At 43.0% G+C, this 16984-nt stretch overlaps 1 protein-coding gene across 1 annotated transcript in view; it reads left to right on the top strand.

The window, feature by feature from the left end:
* LOC137374573 (suppressor of tumorigenicity 14 protein homolog) overlaps window positions 1–13851 on the top strand; it is a 92725-nt gene extending 78874 nt beyond the window's left edge. The window contains exons 12-13 of the mRNA XM_068040871.1: window positions 4928–5046; window positions 12453–13851. Coding sequence (XP_067896972.1) covers window positions 4928–5046; window positions 12453–12481 — 148 coding nt within the window. The 3' untranslated portion in view covers window positions 12482–13851. The remainder of the gene's footprint in view (window positions 1–4927; window positions 5047–12452) is intronic.
* Window positions 13852–16984: the final 3133 nt, after the last annotated feature.

Consider the following 16984-nt stretch of genomic DNA (forward strand, 5'->3'; position numbering starts at 1 on the left):
GATTAACACAAGACATAAAAACTTGAAGTGTGAATTTTATACAGTCTAAACATATTGAACCAAAATTCTCTGTCAAAATAATGAAGCTAATAGTGTCACTGTTACTTATGTATAAATGGTCCAGCAACTTCAGTGAGATGCAGATGCGCAGTTAAATGCAAATATCCAAAAGTTGCTGTTCAAGTTGTGCCACTGTTATCTTCACAAAAACAGCATCTTGCTGTCTGCCTCACTGTTGACATGCACTGAATGTCATGAGGTTGCTGTAGTTGCATGGTAGATATGACTGAACTCACCACAGATATTTTAGGGTAGTAATTAGTACCCTTTTAACAACATGATAATTGTTAATTATTGCCAATCAACCTCACTGAAAACTATTACAAGTCTCATTCCTGCATGTTTTGAATGTTTCAGTGAGATTTTAAAAGGTCAAATTTTAAATTAAAAATGGTCTTACTACTTGTTCTCTCTTTCTTAATCCAATCTTTCTTTCCATCTCTTTATTTCTCTTTCCATATCTGATTTGACATTGAAACTTTGTGGGAAAAATGTTTTTGAGCAGAAGGGCACAGGAGCATGTCTGTGGCATCTGGCCCCTCAGGTGAATATAAAAGATTACTGGCATTATTTCCAAGAAGAGGGAGTTCTCCCAGTGTCTTGACTAACATTTATCTCTCAATTAATACCTAAAACATATTTCATTGTTGTTTGTGGGAGCTTGCTATGCACAAGTTGGCTGCTGTGTTTCCTACATTACCACAGTAACTACACTTCAAAATTAGTTCATTAGCTGTTAAGTGCTTTTGGACAATCTGGAGTCCTGAAAGGTGCTATATAAACACAAGTCTTTCTTTATTAGCAGAAACTTGACCAGTCAAGACTCTGCTGCAACAATGAACTGCAATTTATTCTGCAACAGGGGTCCTAGCGGCAGGCCGGAAGGTGGGGGGAGACCCCGCCTCGGCCCTCCATCATACCCCCGAAGCCATTTGACTGCAGGCAGCCAATTAACTGCCTGCTGTCGGGGATGTCATTCCTTTGAGGGACGAGCTCCCGCTTCCAGAGCTGCTGGCCAATGGGAAGGCCAGCAACTCAGCAGTACCGGCAGCACCACTGGAAGCAGAAGACCCTGCAGTGCTGAGGAGAGAGAAGACCCCTGGACGGGTGAACAAGTTTGGAGTCGCCGGGGAAATTCAAGCAGGTCCTGGTGACAGAGTGGTTGGTGAGGGAGGGGTCTTCCCGGGGGGGCGGGGGCCAGTGGGCGGGGGCGGGGGCCAGTGGGCAGTGGCGATCGCTGTCAGGGAGGGGGACCTCGTGGGTCATGGATTGCCCCCAAAGGACCCCCTGACCCCATTAGGGGGCCACCATGGTGCCAAACCCCCACGGCGGCAGGGCCCTGCACTTTCTCCAAAATTGAGGTGAAGGTGGGAAGAGGCCCTTAAGTGGCCAGTAATTGGCCAGTTAAGGGCCTCAATTGGCCTAGGGCAGAAAGGCTCTAGGGCAGGCGGGGGTGGCAAACAAAATGGCAGGGGGTGCCATTCTCGACAGCCTTTCTGCCCTAGGCCAATTGAGGCCCAATTTTATTCTGCCCAATGTATAACTTAACATGCATTTAATCAAGTAACAGCCCAGATTGTTAATCAGGCTCCACAGGATAAAGAATAATAAGATATTAAGCAAAGCAGCAATTCTGTACATTGGTATTCTCTGGTTCAGATTTTTAAAAATTGATTAATGGGCTTAGTGTTCGAACCAAAGTATTCAGATATGGAATCGACCTCTGAATTTTGAAATTGGATTAAATCGTGTGCATTGTCTGCTTGTGTAGTTTGTGTTAAAATTATTTTACAATTAATTTCTCAATTTCTTTTGATATTCTTTGGTCTTGTAATGATTTATTTAAACAGCCAAACTGTGAAATGTTCAATTTCCCATGAGAGAATGATATATACAGCTACAGCTGTGTAGCACATCAGTCCCTCTGTTAGTGCTCTGGATGCAGTGCAGTTTGAAGTGCTGATGAGCAGAGCATATTTGGTTATTTGAAAGCCCAATGGCATTCACTGTAGTGGTGCTTATTCTCTGATGGATCCTGCACTACCTATCAACTTTGATTTTCAACAACGACAACACATGAACCAGCTAATGTAACAATTGTCGTAAAATCCACATTGAACATGTATTCTGACAGAGTTTTGCTGGCTTCATCATTGAATGAATTCTTCTTCAATAGGTAACTTTAGCCCTACCGGGTTTTTTAAAATTTCCTCAGCAAGATATGCCGGAACATTATCCAAAACTTCATTTAAAAGTTTTAATAAGCAACAATATTTTTTCATTAAGAAATTCATGACCAATTTCACCCCACTTTTTAGGTGGTAGAAAACAGAGAATAGCATATAAAAATGCTGCTACTTTAATGTCTCCTAGTTTTCTGTCAGTTTTAACATCTTTCTCTATTGTCTTTAAATAACAACGGAAAACATCTCCCAAAGGCATTGGAGCAAATAGTAAATTTTTTGCGATTTGCAGGTGAGCTCCAGGGGAAAAGTATAAAATCACACGTAATTGGTCCCCATCAGTTTCTGATTACTGTAACAGTTAATCTTAGAAAATGCTCAGTTGACTTGTACTGTTTAAAATTGGAGTCCGAATTAAAGTTCCCGTGAGCTGAATTCTTGATGACTATAAGACCAGCTGCAAAGGTAAGCAATTTGTCTTATAGATTCAAAACAGGCTTTCCTCATTCTCAGCTGCTCACTGTGTGTTAGATTGCAGGCAAACAGGTCATAAATATTCTAGTAACCGATAGATACTGTCTTTCTTCTCAGCCACCAGTGCTTCCTCAGGAAGAGTTCTCTGTTTCCAAACTTCCTCCTGTAGTGTGTCAATGGTTCATTTTTACTTCTGCATTGTGTGTTATCATCCAGTTCAGCCCTGGATCCAAAAAGCTAACTCATGGCAGCTTTGAACACTTCTTCAGGGTTCAGTGAACACATGAAGATTATGTAAGATGGTAGACAGTGGTATTCCCCAAGGGTCAGTGCTGGAACGATTGCTTATTTTGCTATATATAAATGACTTGGATCTTGGAATACAGAGTAGAATTTCAAAATTTGCTGATAACACTAAACTTGGAGGTGTGGTAAATAGTGAGGATGATATGAAGCATTTGCAACAGGGCACAGATAGGCTAGCAGAATGGGCAGACAGATGGCATATGGAATTTAATACTGATAAGTGTGAGGTGATGCATTTTGGCAGAAGGAGTAGGGAGAGGCAATATATACTTAATGGCACAGTTTTAAAGAGTGTGTGGGGATAGGGGGACCTGTGGGTGCCTGTGCATCATTCTCTGAAGGTGGCAGGACAGATTGAGAGAGTGATTAGCAAAGTATATGGGATCTTTGGCTACATAAATAGAAGCACTGAGTACAAAATCAGGGAAGTTATAAATGAACCTTTATAAGCCTCTGATTAAGCCCCAACTGGAGTATTGCTTTCACTTCTGGTCACCACATTTTAGGAAGGATGTGAGGGTCTTTGAGAGGTTGCAGAGGAGATTTGCCAGAATGGTTCCAGGGATGGGAGATTTTAGTTTCAAGGTTGGAAAAGCTGGAGTTGTTCTCCTTAGAGCAAAGAAGATTAAGGGGAGATTTAATGGAGGTATACAATATTATAACAGGCAAAGAAAAGTTAGACAAGGAAATAGTGTTGCTATTAACTAATGGTACAAGGACTAGGGAACACAGATTGAATGTTTTTGGCAAGAGATGCAAGGGGGATGTAAGGAGGTGTTGCAGTGAGTTCTTGTAATAGGATGTTGATGGAAGGGACAGAATTATTAAGAAAGGTGGAGAAGGGAGTGAAAGGGGTGTTGAGAGAGAGAGAGATGGAGTGATGAAGAGTTGTACTCAATCTTGCCACTCTTGTAAAGTCATTTAACTACTTCCTACACTGAAGCTAGGAGCTAGGGGTGATGGTGCTGCCACTGAACTCTGAGTCACCTCTGTGCAGACCTACTGGATGGTCAATGTGCTTCTGCTCCTGTGAGTGCTGGAGAACTATGTCCCTCCTTAAACTAACCTCCTCAAGCAGGACCACCAGGAAGGCATCTAAAAACCTTGCAGCAGCCCTGGAACTTACTACTGCCAAAATAATTGTCCCCAAGCTGTTCCAATAGAATCTTCCAAAAGGGAATGCTACTTTGTTTCAAGAAATATATTCCTGTTTTAAATAGGCATTGGGAGACCCACTGAAAATTATAAGGGAACATGGGTGGGTTCCCCATTTTCTGATGTGATCAGGTGGGAAGGCTGTCAGTCATATTAAAATGAAGCCCGAGAGTTAAAATCATCAGGGCAGCATGCTGGCAATATCTGCTCACCTTACCCATCCAATTCCCGTCCTGGGTTAAAATGGGGACTACTATTGCAGTAGTGAAGCTGTTCCTGATGTTGCACCAAGTCACTCCTGTAATATTATAGTTTAGACAGCTTCATGGTACACGAACTGAAACTGTAATCTGGATCTGTAAGTAGGTTAAAGGCCAAAGAAGGGGTCGTTCTTTCCACTCTACCTTGCTTCTGATACAAACCTTTAGCTGGTAAGATGTGCCTTGATTAAAGAAATTTTAATAAATGAGACAGTACTTAATCATCTGTCTTTAGATGCTAATTGACATGGGAACAGTTGTGACTATTCTTCTGCTTATACTGCACAAAGGAATAAGTAAAAGTAAATTATATTTAAAATACACATGTTAAAATTAAATTTAAATTAATGAAAAGGTACCTGAAATTTCTTTTATTATCAATGATGGCATGAAATCACTGGATTTAAAGAATATTAATGAGGTAATATAACAAGATACCCAAACAGATTTATAGAATTAATGGTATTTATCTTCTGATTTCTTCTGTAGATTCTGTGGAGACCACAAGCCATTTCATCTTTACAGTAATAGTTCCAGTTTACAAATAAACTTTCATTCCAATAAAATGCGCACCAAAAGTTTTGCTGCTGACTACATAGCCACTGATGGTAAGAATTAAAGTTGTGAATCTTTTCATTTGTTAGATCTATGGTGCATCATGAATCCCAAAACTTTAAGAAATATACAACATACTTAGATCATGACAATTGAAGAGATCAAATTAAAGAGGCTTTTAGCTGATCTGAAATGAAAAAATGTTCTCCAAAATCTACTGCTGATTTGTGTTTAATACTGGGACAGTTGAGGGTGGAAAAAGGAACAGGAATGTGTTCTGTCGCACCATCTTCCCATTTTCATGCTGACTGGATTTCTAGCTGGAAGTGATGGATGACATTCATACATCTATTGCATAAGGGTGACATATTGAACTTAATTCAAAGAATGGAAGTATGTCATTCTATGTATTTCCTGTCATTTGACCTTTAGCAAAGTGGGATGCCTGCTCATCTCTGGCATTCAGTATTGCTATGGTAGTAGAGAGAAGTTTGAACTTAAAACCTGGGAAATCCGTGCCATTGACCTTAGCAAGATCGACTGCAGATGTTGTAGCACAAAACTTTACTTTCTTAAAGAAACTTTCCTTACAATTAAAGCCAGAAAGCAGACCTGATACTGGGCCTGATATTTACGGAGAGGGAGTGGGGAAGTAAGATATTAGTGGCTCGGAAATGGGGAAGTATAAGTTTTACGGATAAGGGTGGGAGGAGCTTTAGATCTCGGGTCAGAATGCAGGGAGGGGAAGGGGAAGGCATTTGCATTGTGCATGGGGGGGCTGGGATATGATCATGGTGATCTGATCCCTTGGAGTGGGATACAGGTTAGCTTGTGTGGGCAGTGGGGGGAAGATGTTGGGGGTGGGGGGGGGGGGGGTGGGAGGTGCGGGTAAGCACTCCTGCTCCTCCTTGCCCGTAAGATGCGCCAAAAAGGCACTTACCTGTTGGATCTGATTGGTTTTGCCTCCATTCAGCAGCTGTTTTTTCTGAGCCCTGGGAAAACCGGCCTGCAGCCATTAAATTTAAAAGCTAAAATGTTAACTGCCCAGCCTCATTAAAGTATTTAAATTAGGGACATGTCTCTGGAGAGCAGGTTAGTTGACCACCCCCACCCCTCCTCCGTTAAAATTGGAGGTGGGCGTGTTGGTTAATTCTCCGCCCCACTCCCACTCTAACCTCTCTGTCCTTGGCCTCCTACACTGTTCCAATGAAGTTCAACGAAAGCTCAAGAAACAGCACCGCATCTTTTAATTAGGCTCATTACAACCTAAGCTCAACATTGAGTTCAACAATTTCAGATCATAGTTCCTGCTCTCATTTTTCAGACAGTAGCTATTGTTAATGATTCTGCTCTTGTCATTTTCATCCATTTTTTGTTTATTTTATTGTCCCATTACCATCCCCTTTTGCTTTGCTCCATTTTTTCTTTTGTCATTTAATCTCTTCTGCCTTCCATACTCACACAGACCTTTCCTTTTATTCTTCCCCCACCCTCCGTTTCCCTGCCTCTGTACTTGCTTAAAACCTGTTAGATCTCTAACTTTTTTTTCAGTTCTAATGAAAGGTTGTTGACCTGCAACGTTAACTTTGTTTCTTTCCACAATGCTGCTTGACCTGACTATTACCAGTATTTTATGCTTTTATTCAATCGAGACGTTTGTCCACATCTATAAAGCTCACGTGGCTTTGCCACACCTATCCATTCAGTCTCCTTCAGCTCCATAATCCCCTTCCAAATACTCCATTCCACTGACTCCAGCCTTCTGCACACATCTCCCTATCTTTGCTCCACTTTTGGTAACAAGGCCTCAGCCGCCTCGGCCTTTTTGTTTGGAACTGTCAGCCTAGATTTCCACCTTTACCTCTGCATTTCTCTCCATCTTCAAAATGTACCTCCATCTCTTTCACCTTGCTTTTGGTCTTTTCTCTTTTTGTGGATTTCTTGTATTTTATCCTATCAAACATCTTGGGATTTTTTTCACATTAAAGATGTAATGTAAATGCAAGTTATTATAGTAATCAAGTTATGCATCCCTATTTTAAAACCTATCAAGTGCACAAAAACTTTCACATATATTAATCGTTCCTTAATATATTCAATAATGCTTTTGCATAGCATCTTTAAGGTAGAAAATTATCCCAGTGCACTTGATAAAGGCACAAATAAACAAAACAGATGCGGAAGCATGGTGCAAAAGTTACAAAAGCTAACTGAAGGTTATGTTGAAAGAATGAGTTTTGGGAAGACTTTTATAGATGAAGAAGGAAGTGGAGAGGTTTTGAGACAGAAGGGGCAATTTTAATCCCCCAAAAAAGGAAGGTTTGAGTCAGGTGAGGGTGTTAAAGCGTTAAAAGCCTGAATCCCTATTCCAACCCACCTACAACTGCCCACTTCTGGTTTTAACGGAGGCAGGAGGGGGGTGGGGTGACTAACTTGCTCTAAGGAGGCAGGTTAGCACTTTAAATAACAACTTATATTTATATAGAGTCTTGAACGTAATCAGATGTCCCAAGGCGCTTAACAGAAGCATTATAAAACAAAATATGACATCGAGCTACACAAGGAGATATTAGGTCAGATGACCAAAAGCTTAGTTAAGAGGTAGCTTTTAAGGAGTGCCTTAAAGGTGGAAAGTGAGGCAGAGAGGTATAGGGAGGGAATTCCAGTGCTTAGGGCCTAGGTAACAGAAAGCATGGCCACCACTGGTGGAGCGATTAAAATCAGGGATGCTCGAGTCCAAAGTTAGATGAGTGCACATATCTCGGAGGATTGTGGGGCTGGAGGAGATTACAGAGATAGGGAGTGGTGAGGTCATGGAAGGATTGGAAAACAAGGATGAAAATTTTAAAATAAAGAGATTTTAAATGTAATATTTTGGGAGACAATGTAGGTCAGCGAGCACTGGGGTGATAGGTGAATGGGACCGATAATAAAGCTGCATGCCTCATTTGTATTCACCATTTGAAATTTAACTCTGGTCAGCCAGGTTTCCTGAGGCTTAGGAAACTCCCTAGATAAATCGAGGTGAGGAACTGTTGGATCAGAAGGTAAGTGCCTTTCCACCCAACTGCTGGATCCAGTCTGCCTGCTTGGCCAACCCCTTGCGATTGGACACTGCCCATCCCCCTGACCTTTCTGATATCCCTCACAAAGCCTGCAACCCCCCCGCAAGGCCTCCATCATCCCCCAAGGCCTCTGACCACTCCACTCGGCTTCCAATCCCCTCTCTCCCCGAAGGCCTCCGATTTCCGCATCCCCACCCCCCCCACCCCCAAAGCCTCCCACCACCTCTCCCCCGGCTTCCGATCTCCCCTCTCATTCCCTGGCCTCTGGAAATGGACCTCACCTCCATGAGACCCAGGATTGGACATTTTAAATGTAATATTTTGAGGACCAGAAAACCAGTGCAGATCAGTGATACCGAGAATTTTGGGCAAACCGAACAGTGCAGGACAGGATAAGAGTAGTGCGGTTTTGAACAAATTTGACTTTATGGAAAAAGGGGGTTGGTAAGAAGGCCATTAATGAAAACTTTCAAACATAGTGAATCGCTGTAGTCAGTGTCCCATGCCAGTGTCCTTGTTTTGGTTTGACAGAGGGTCAGCCCTAAATAAAGTTACTGGCAACTGTAATGCTAGTGCAGTGCCCTAGGTTTCTGAGTCCCAGCAGAGTTTGCTGCTATTCCACTGGATTCCTGCTGAACTAACACCAGGAGTAACAAAGAACAAAGAACAGTACGGCACAGGAACAGGCCATTCGGCCCTCCAAGCCAGCGCCGATCTTGATGCCTGCCTGAACTAAAACCTTCTGCACTTCCGGGGACCGTATCCCTCTATTCCCATCCTATTCATGTATTTGTCAAGATGCCTTTTAAACGTCATTATCGTACCTGATTCCACCATCTCCCCGGCAGCAAGTTCCAGGCACTCACCACCCTCTGTGTAAAAAACTTGCCTCGCACATCCCCTCTAAACTTTGCCCCTCTCACCTTAAACCTATGTCCCCTAGTAACTGACTCTTCCACCCTGGGAAAAAGCTTCTGACTATCCACTCTGTCCATGCCACTCATAACTTTGTAAACCTCTATCATGTCGCCCTCCACCTCCGTCATTCCAGTGAAAACAATCCGAGTTTATCCAACCTCTCCTCATAGCTAATGCCCTCCAGACCAGGCAACATCCTGGTAAACCTCTTCTGTACCCTCTCCAAAACCTCCACATCCTTCTGGTAGTGTGGCGACCAGAATTGCACGCAATATTCTAAGTGTGGCCTGACTAAAGTTCTGTACAGCTGCAGCATGACTTGCCAATTTTTATACTCTATGCCTCGACCGATGAAGGCAAGCATGCTGTATGCCTTCTTGACTACCTTATCCACCTGCGTTGCCACTTTCAGTGACCTGTGGACCTGTACGCCCAGATCTCTCTGCCTGTCAATACTCCTAAGGATTCTGCCATTTACTGTATTCTTCCCACCTGCATTAGATCTTCCAAAATGCATTACCTCACATTTGTCCGGATTAAACTCCATCTGCCATTTCTCCGCCCAAGTCTCCAACCGATCTATATCCTGCTGTATCCTCTGACAATCCTCATCACTATCCGCAACTCCACCAACCTTTGTGTCGTCCGCAAACTTACTAATCAGACCAGCTACATTTTCCTCCAAATCATTTATATATACTACAAAGAGCAAAGGTCCCAGCGGAACACCACTAGTCACATCCCTCCATTCAGAAAAGCACCCTTCCACTGCTACCCTCTGTCTTCTATGACCGAGCCTGTTCTGTATCCATCTTGCCAGCTCACCTCTGATCCCATGTGACTTCACCTTTTGTACTAGTCTGCCATGAGGGACCTTGTCAAAGGCTTTACTGAAGTCCATATAGATAACATCCACTTTCCTTCATCAATCATCTTTGTCACTTCCTCAAAAAACTCAATCAAATTAGTGAGACACGACCTCCCCTTCACAAAACCATGCTGCCTCTCGCTAATAAGTTTGTTTGTTTCCAAATGGGAGGAAATCCCTGTCCCAAAGAATCCTCTCTAATAATTTCCCTACCACTGACGTAAGGCTCACCGGCCTATAATTTCCTGGATTATCCTTGCTACCCTTCTTAAACAAAGGAACAACATTGGCTATTCTCCAGTCCTCTGGGACCTCACCTGCAGCCAATGAGGATGCAAAGATTTCTGTCAAGGCCCCAGCAATTTCTTCCCTTGCCTCCCTTAGTATTCTGGGGTAGATCCCATCAGGCCCTGGGGACTTATCTACCTTAATGCTTTGCAAGACACCCAACACCTCCTCCTTTTTGATAATGAGATGACTGAGACTATCTGCACTCCCTTCCCTAGGCTCATCATCCACCAAGTCCTTCTCTTTGGTGAATACTGATGCAAAGTACTCATTTAGTACCTCGCCCATTTCCTCTGGCTCCACACATAGATTCCCTTCTCTGTCCTTGAGCGGGCCAACCCTTTCCCTAGTTACCCTCTTGCTCTTTATATATGTATAAAAAGCCTTGGGATTTTCCTTAATTTTGTTTGCCAATGACTTTTCATGACCCCTTTTAGCCCTCATATACCAGGATTTTTAGAAACAAATTAAAATTGGTTGATTTTGTTGATATCGTTTGTCCCCAGAAGTTACTTACCCTATTCAGCTGAGAGGGTGAGTATCGGATTGGTGGAGGCTCCATATCTTGGATGAAATGTAAAATTGAGTCCTATCTGCTTGTTAAGATCAGTATAGAAGATCCCATACACCATTTGTGGAATAGTAAGGAGTTCTCCTAGTGTCCTGGTCAGTATTCCTCCCTAAAACAACAACACCAACATCAAATTGATTGACCAATTGTCCCATTTGCTATTTGTGGGACCTTGCTGTGCACCAATTGGCTGTCACAATGGCCTACAAACCAACAGTGGATATTAAATACTTTGAGACATCAATAGGATATAATAAGTTACTATATAAGTGCAAGCTCTTTCTGACTCAGGTGACGTGCCCACCTGGTGGTCGAGCCATTAGTATGTTGACTAGCACCAGTACTACCACTCAAATCTATGTCCATATTATTCTCATATTCATCATAATCTCTCTGCACGAAAGCCACATTGTGCCTCAGGGTAGACGCGCTCGGCCAGCTTCTGGAGCCTGTTCAGCGCGACTCGAGCAAAGACTTTCCCCACTATGCTGAGCAGGGAGATTCCACGGTAGTTGTTGCAGTCACCGCGGTCACCTTTGTTTTTATAGAGGGTGATGATATTGGCATCGCACATGTCCTGTGGTACTGCTCCCTCGTCCCAGCACAGGCAAAGCAGTTCATGTAGTGCTGAGAGTATAGCAGGCTTGGCACTCTTGATTATTTCAGGGGTAATGCTGTCCTTCCCAGGGGCTTTTCCGCTGGCTAGAGAATCAATGGCATCACCGAGTTCCGATTTGGTTGGCTGTATGTCCAGCTCATCCATGACTGGTAGAGGCTGGGCTGCATTGAGGGCAGTCTCAGCGACAGCATTCTCCCTGGAGTACAGTTCTAGGTAGTGCTCAACCCAGCGGTCCATTTGTTTGCGTTGGTCAGTGATGATGTCCCCTGATTTAGATTTGAGGAGGGCGATCTTCTTGATGGTTGGCCCAAGAGCTCTCTTCATGCCATCATATATTCCTCTGATGTTTCCGGTGTCTGAGGCCAGCTGAATATGACTGCATAGGTGTTGCCAGTATGCCAGCCAAGAGCGACGTCTCAATTCATTCCATCTTCGCTGCCTCCGGAGAATACTTGGCATCAGGTGGCAGGACCGTATCGCCAACACAGAAGTCCTCGAGGCGGCCAACATCCCCAGCTTGTACACACTACTGAGTCAGCGGCGCTTGAGATGGCTTGGCCATGTGAGCCGCATGGAAGATGGCAGGATCCCCAAAGACACATTGTACAGCGAGCTCGCCACTGGTATCAGACCCACTGGCCGTCCACGTCTCCGCTTTAAAGACGTCTGCAAACGCAACATGAAATCCTGTGACATTGATCACAAGTCGTGGGAGTCAGTTGCCAGCGTTCGCCAGAGCTGGCGGGCAGCCATAAAGACAGGGCTAAAATGTGGCGAGTCAAAGAGACTTAGTAGTTGGCAGGAAAAAAGACAGAGGCGCAAGGGGAGAGCCAACTGTGCAACAGCCCCGACAAACAAATTTCTCTGCAGCACCTGTGGAAGAGCCTGTCACTCTAGAATTGGCCTTTATAGCCACTCCAGGCGCTGCTTCACAAACCACAGACCACCTCCAGGCGCGTATCCATTGTCTCTCGAGATAAGGAGGCCCAAAAGAATTCATCATAATGATATAAATTCAAAACCAACTAAAACACAACTGAGTTTTTCCTTTGTACAGATTTATTAAATACTAGGGGAATAATGGCGCTGTAAAGTCTTTATAGTCATAAAAATCTGTTTTATTCTGACAGGTAATTTGGCATGCATCAAGTGCCACTGATGAAACTGATGGATTAAGAGGATTCCACCCATACATAGAGTGCTTACCCTATGAGCAATTTTGTCACAGACCTACATGCAAGTTTCAAAGCATCGCTGATCACTGCTTTCAAGACCAAGGTTTTGAGAATATGTATTGTGCAGAGGGAAATGTTTACTTGTCAGCTGGTTCCCCAGCACACTTTTCTCCAAACCTTGCTCCCAACATCAATTAAGGTGGTTTTTATGAGACATTCATGAGACATTTTGCAATTGTCCCAGGATCTGTTGTTAGGCTACCAAGTAAACCAATGAAAAAATATATTTGCGAACAATGAGGGTCAATAATTATTACCATGATTTTTAGATTATCCTGGTTCTGGATATTCAATGAGCAATGCAAATCCTTCTAAACGCAACTAACTGAATGCTAATGAATACTCAAGATTCCAACTCCTCTATTTAGCTTCTGCTATATTCTTCATGTTCTCTCTAGGTTCTGACTCTTCAGGATCTCTAACCATCCACCCAATTCTGTAAAACAGGCATCATGTCGTTGTCCTGAATCAACTGTTTTTTCTAAGAGTGATCATAGCAGGTACTTCATGTAATCGTATTATGTATTCTCACAAAAAATATAAAAAATTTCTATAGCACCTTTCAGGACCTAAGGATGTCCCAAAGTGCTTTACAACCAATGAAGAACTTTTGAAGTGCTGTCGCTGTTGTGATGTAGGAAATATAGCATAGTTCCTCTTCAACCCCTTGCCCTAGAAATATTCCACAGCATTATCAGTAATAAAAAGTAAGGCCGTGAAATTCCTGGGGCCAATGAGCATGGAGTTTGGATGCAGTGCTGTCAGCAGAGTGGAATTTCGGAACTGGCAGTGTTCTGCTTTTCAGCAATTCAGCACTTTTGGGGCAAATGCATAATGTAACCACAAGTTAGAGGGTATACTATGATGCTGTAAATGAAAAAGATAGGTCATATGATACATTTTTCTCATTTTTGTCCTTAGCGATATTGGACGCCAAGGACACCAGTGTGCGTTCCTGGCATCCAGCATTGCTACCGTTGTGGGTGTGGGAATCTTAAAAATGCAGAGGCTGGTGGAGATGATGCAGTCAATTGCTTCCCAGAATGGGCTGGCTAACACTGTGGCAAGCTTCCATACTAAAACCCTTGTCCTTTTGTAATTGATTCTTCTTGTCCAAGATACCTTTTTTTGTTACAAAAGGAAAACACTGCTTGCTTTCCTTATGAAATGTTTATATTATAAACAAAAATTTTACTGTTTTAATAATTTGTATATATTGTAATTTTTATAGATCTTAAATTTTCACTTTTGACTGACTTTGTTGTGCAGATCATTAACTTCCTTGTGGTTTCCCCCGTTAATCTTGTAATATTTTAATCAAAAATATGTATTTGAGATATTCTGAATTGAAAGATCAATATTTTTTCATAAAATACTGTTTTACTCGTACTATATTGCTTTAATTAACAGGGCACAGACAATTTTACTGAAGTCAAGGTAGACATATTTGTTTTCAGAATAGTCCTGTTGGCTGTGACCCGGAGACTCAGCATCTGCCTCCAGCTGAGCAGAGCTTGGAGGGTCCTGTGCCCTCTGACAGGAGTTCTCCACTGCTATCCCTGACTCCAGTACCTGCTCCTGCTCACTTGTGATGTATGGCTCACCATGGAGGACCCCATCGTGAAAGCTGCACGTGAGTCATGTGATGGTACTTCCTCAGAGTGCATGACCTCCTCTGAGGAATCTTCAGCCTCTTCCTGCACGATCTCCTGTGTTCCACTGGAAGGACCCGTGTGAGATGAAAGACGTGAATTAGAATTGACAAGGAGAAAGGGTTCAATGTCATCATTGTGCATATGATCATATTTCATATGCAGGTGACTCCAAATCAATACAAATTGATTGTTGTCTGACATATGGCTGTGTGATATCTAATTCTGCCATTAGGTATCTGTGAGAACCCCATCTTTCCCCATCTCCAATGGCCATGGGCTCTAACAGTATGCTGACTTCTAGTGCGTCATCCTCTGCAGTAGTCAGGGTGGCAATTACTGGAAGGTCTTCCCCAGTTCCTTGCACCTCCCTGGTGGTCGGAGCTCTGTTCTTCAAGGAGAAAAGCAAAGAGTTATGAGTGTAAGAAATGGATTGCGATGAGAGAATGGAGGGTGATTCCATGGGAAGGGTGTGAGATGGCAATAAGATGAGGGTGAGCATCAGTGGTAGCTGTTCAGATGGGGGTGTTAAAGGGGCCTCGAGAGAGGAGTAGGTGAAGCAACAAGCTGTGTTGTTCTGAGGAATGCTGTGCAGGAGAAGGCAATGAGGGGATTGGCAATGAATGTGGCATGCCACTCACCTTTCCTGCTCTCATGAGGTCATTAAATCTTTATCGGCACTGTATGCATGAATGAGGGACCACACACCCGCTGCTAAACTCTTCAGCCATTTCCAGTCACAGCTGAAATAAAAACAATAAATGCTGGAAATACTCAGCAGGTCTGGCAGCATCTGTGGAGAGAGAAGCAGAGTTAACGTTTCAGGTAAGTGACCCTTCATCAGAACAGTCACACCTGCTTCATTTCCAAGGCTGGCCTCTTCTACCTATCTGCTGGGAAGAGCATCTCTCTTCGGATCCCTATAGTCTGCAGTATGACCTCCGAGGATGCTTTGGAGAACAAGGGAACAGCTTTCCCACATTAAGAGTCCATCATTGCAGTTGCTGTCTGTGATATGACTGTCATAGCAAGGATCCATTCTGTCCTCTGCCAGGGTTCCTTCAAATAGCGAGGCTTCGAAGTCAGGTGCAGGACACAATTATGACCACCTGCTCCACTTGTTTGGGAAACCCAGAAGCAGGATGCTTATACTGTGGCTAAGTTAAAGGGCCACTGCAAAGACCACTCCACTAACTATTGTGTTCCCAACCCACTGCAGGCCTTATTCACTGCAAGTGGGGCCATCGGTTAAAATTCTGCCCTTTTTCTCAATTCCAGATAAAGCCATACTGACCGCTTCCTCATATCCCTCATCACTGACTCCCCCTTCCAACTCACTGTCTTCTGCATTCGTCCGGGAAAGAACTCTCCCTAAGTTAAGAACTTGTGACAAATTGATTAAAGAACAGCAGATTTCAATATAAATGAATGTAATGCATGTTGAAACAGGAATCAACAAATATATACACAATGAGGAGTTCTCAGGATCACATTAAGTGATCTAGAGAACACGATTAATTATTTGATCACTGCCACCCCTTTTGTAGGAATGCTGATGGATTATACATCTTTCCTCCATTTTCTGTTTTTAATACAGATTATCAGCATTTGAAGCATTTAGGGAAGACTTCGTTAATTTTGTGCTCAGTTTCTGAAATTAGACATATTTAGACTATTGTCAAGTAGGCTTTTTTTCTGGAGGAAAAGCTGTCAAACCTTATGATTAGGGTGTGCCATCCTGGATGTAAAATATATGGATGGTTTGAAATGGGGTGTGATTCTGAAGTTTAGAATTCCAAATTATGAGAAAGTTTGCGATGCTCAATTTCCTTTCATTGAAGAAAGGATTAAAAATCAACATGACCCAAGTCTCTAAAATGCTATAAATATAAACAGAGTTTGCAAATTGCATAATAGACAGAAAATTACAGGGCACTGGCTTAAAATTAATAAGCTTTTTAGGGAAAAAAAGATTTTGGAAATTGTTTAACTTATAGAATATGTGTAGTGCTGACTTCCAATAAATGCAATTATGTTGAGGAAGAAAAAAAACTCCAATAAAACAAAATGAGCGATTGATACCTGATTCGCTTTGTGATAAGTATTTGAAATTGAATTTCTGGATGAAGAAGAGGAACACTTCAATGCAAGGCCGTATCCCGTAATTTGGTGCTTATTGCAAAGCGTCCATGATCTCCACGTGCGCTCGCGCACCTCACCATGACCCCATAGCCACGTGCTAAAGGTGGGGCGCGTGTCGGGGCTAGGTATCTGATTCTGAAGCTGCAGGTGAGAGCTCAGAGATCCCTCCAGGTGTCACAGCCTGGGACACACAGAGTCCACATCAGCAAACAGAGTGCATCCATTTCTGCGGTCACCAAAACCACTTTCACTGCAACTGGGACGTGGTATGTTTTTCTTCCCATCGCCCCAGGAATTTTTTGGGGAAATGTGCCTGTGAACGGGGCTGCTTTCTTCTGGGTTTTGTTCGATTTTGTTTTCAGGTTTTTGACATTATTTAGTCGTCATTGGAGTGTGTTGCAGCCATTGTTTAGACATATCCAATGTCATTTTGCATCTTCCCATATTTACCCTGGAGCGGGGTGGGCTGCGGGCGTCTACCTTTGTTGCGGTGGTTTAGGTGCACGTTGTCGGACCTCAGCCAAGAAAATAATCGATAGTCCCAGCTCTAACCTAGGTAAGTATAGATTGTGATCTCAAAAACAAATAACCATGGTGCATTTACACATTTCATTAGTCTGCCCTGTTGATTTG

This window comes from Heterodontus francisci, chromosome 10 (assembly GCF_036365525.1).
Source record: "Heterodontus francisci isolate sHetFra1 chromosome 10, sHetFra1.hap1, whole genome shotgun sequence".
In the NCBI taxonomy this organism is placed as follows: Eukaryota; Metazoa; Chordata; class Chondrichthyes; order Heterodontiformes; family Heterodontidae; genus Heterodontus; species Heterodontus francisci.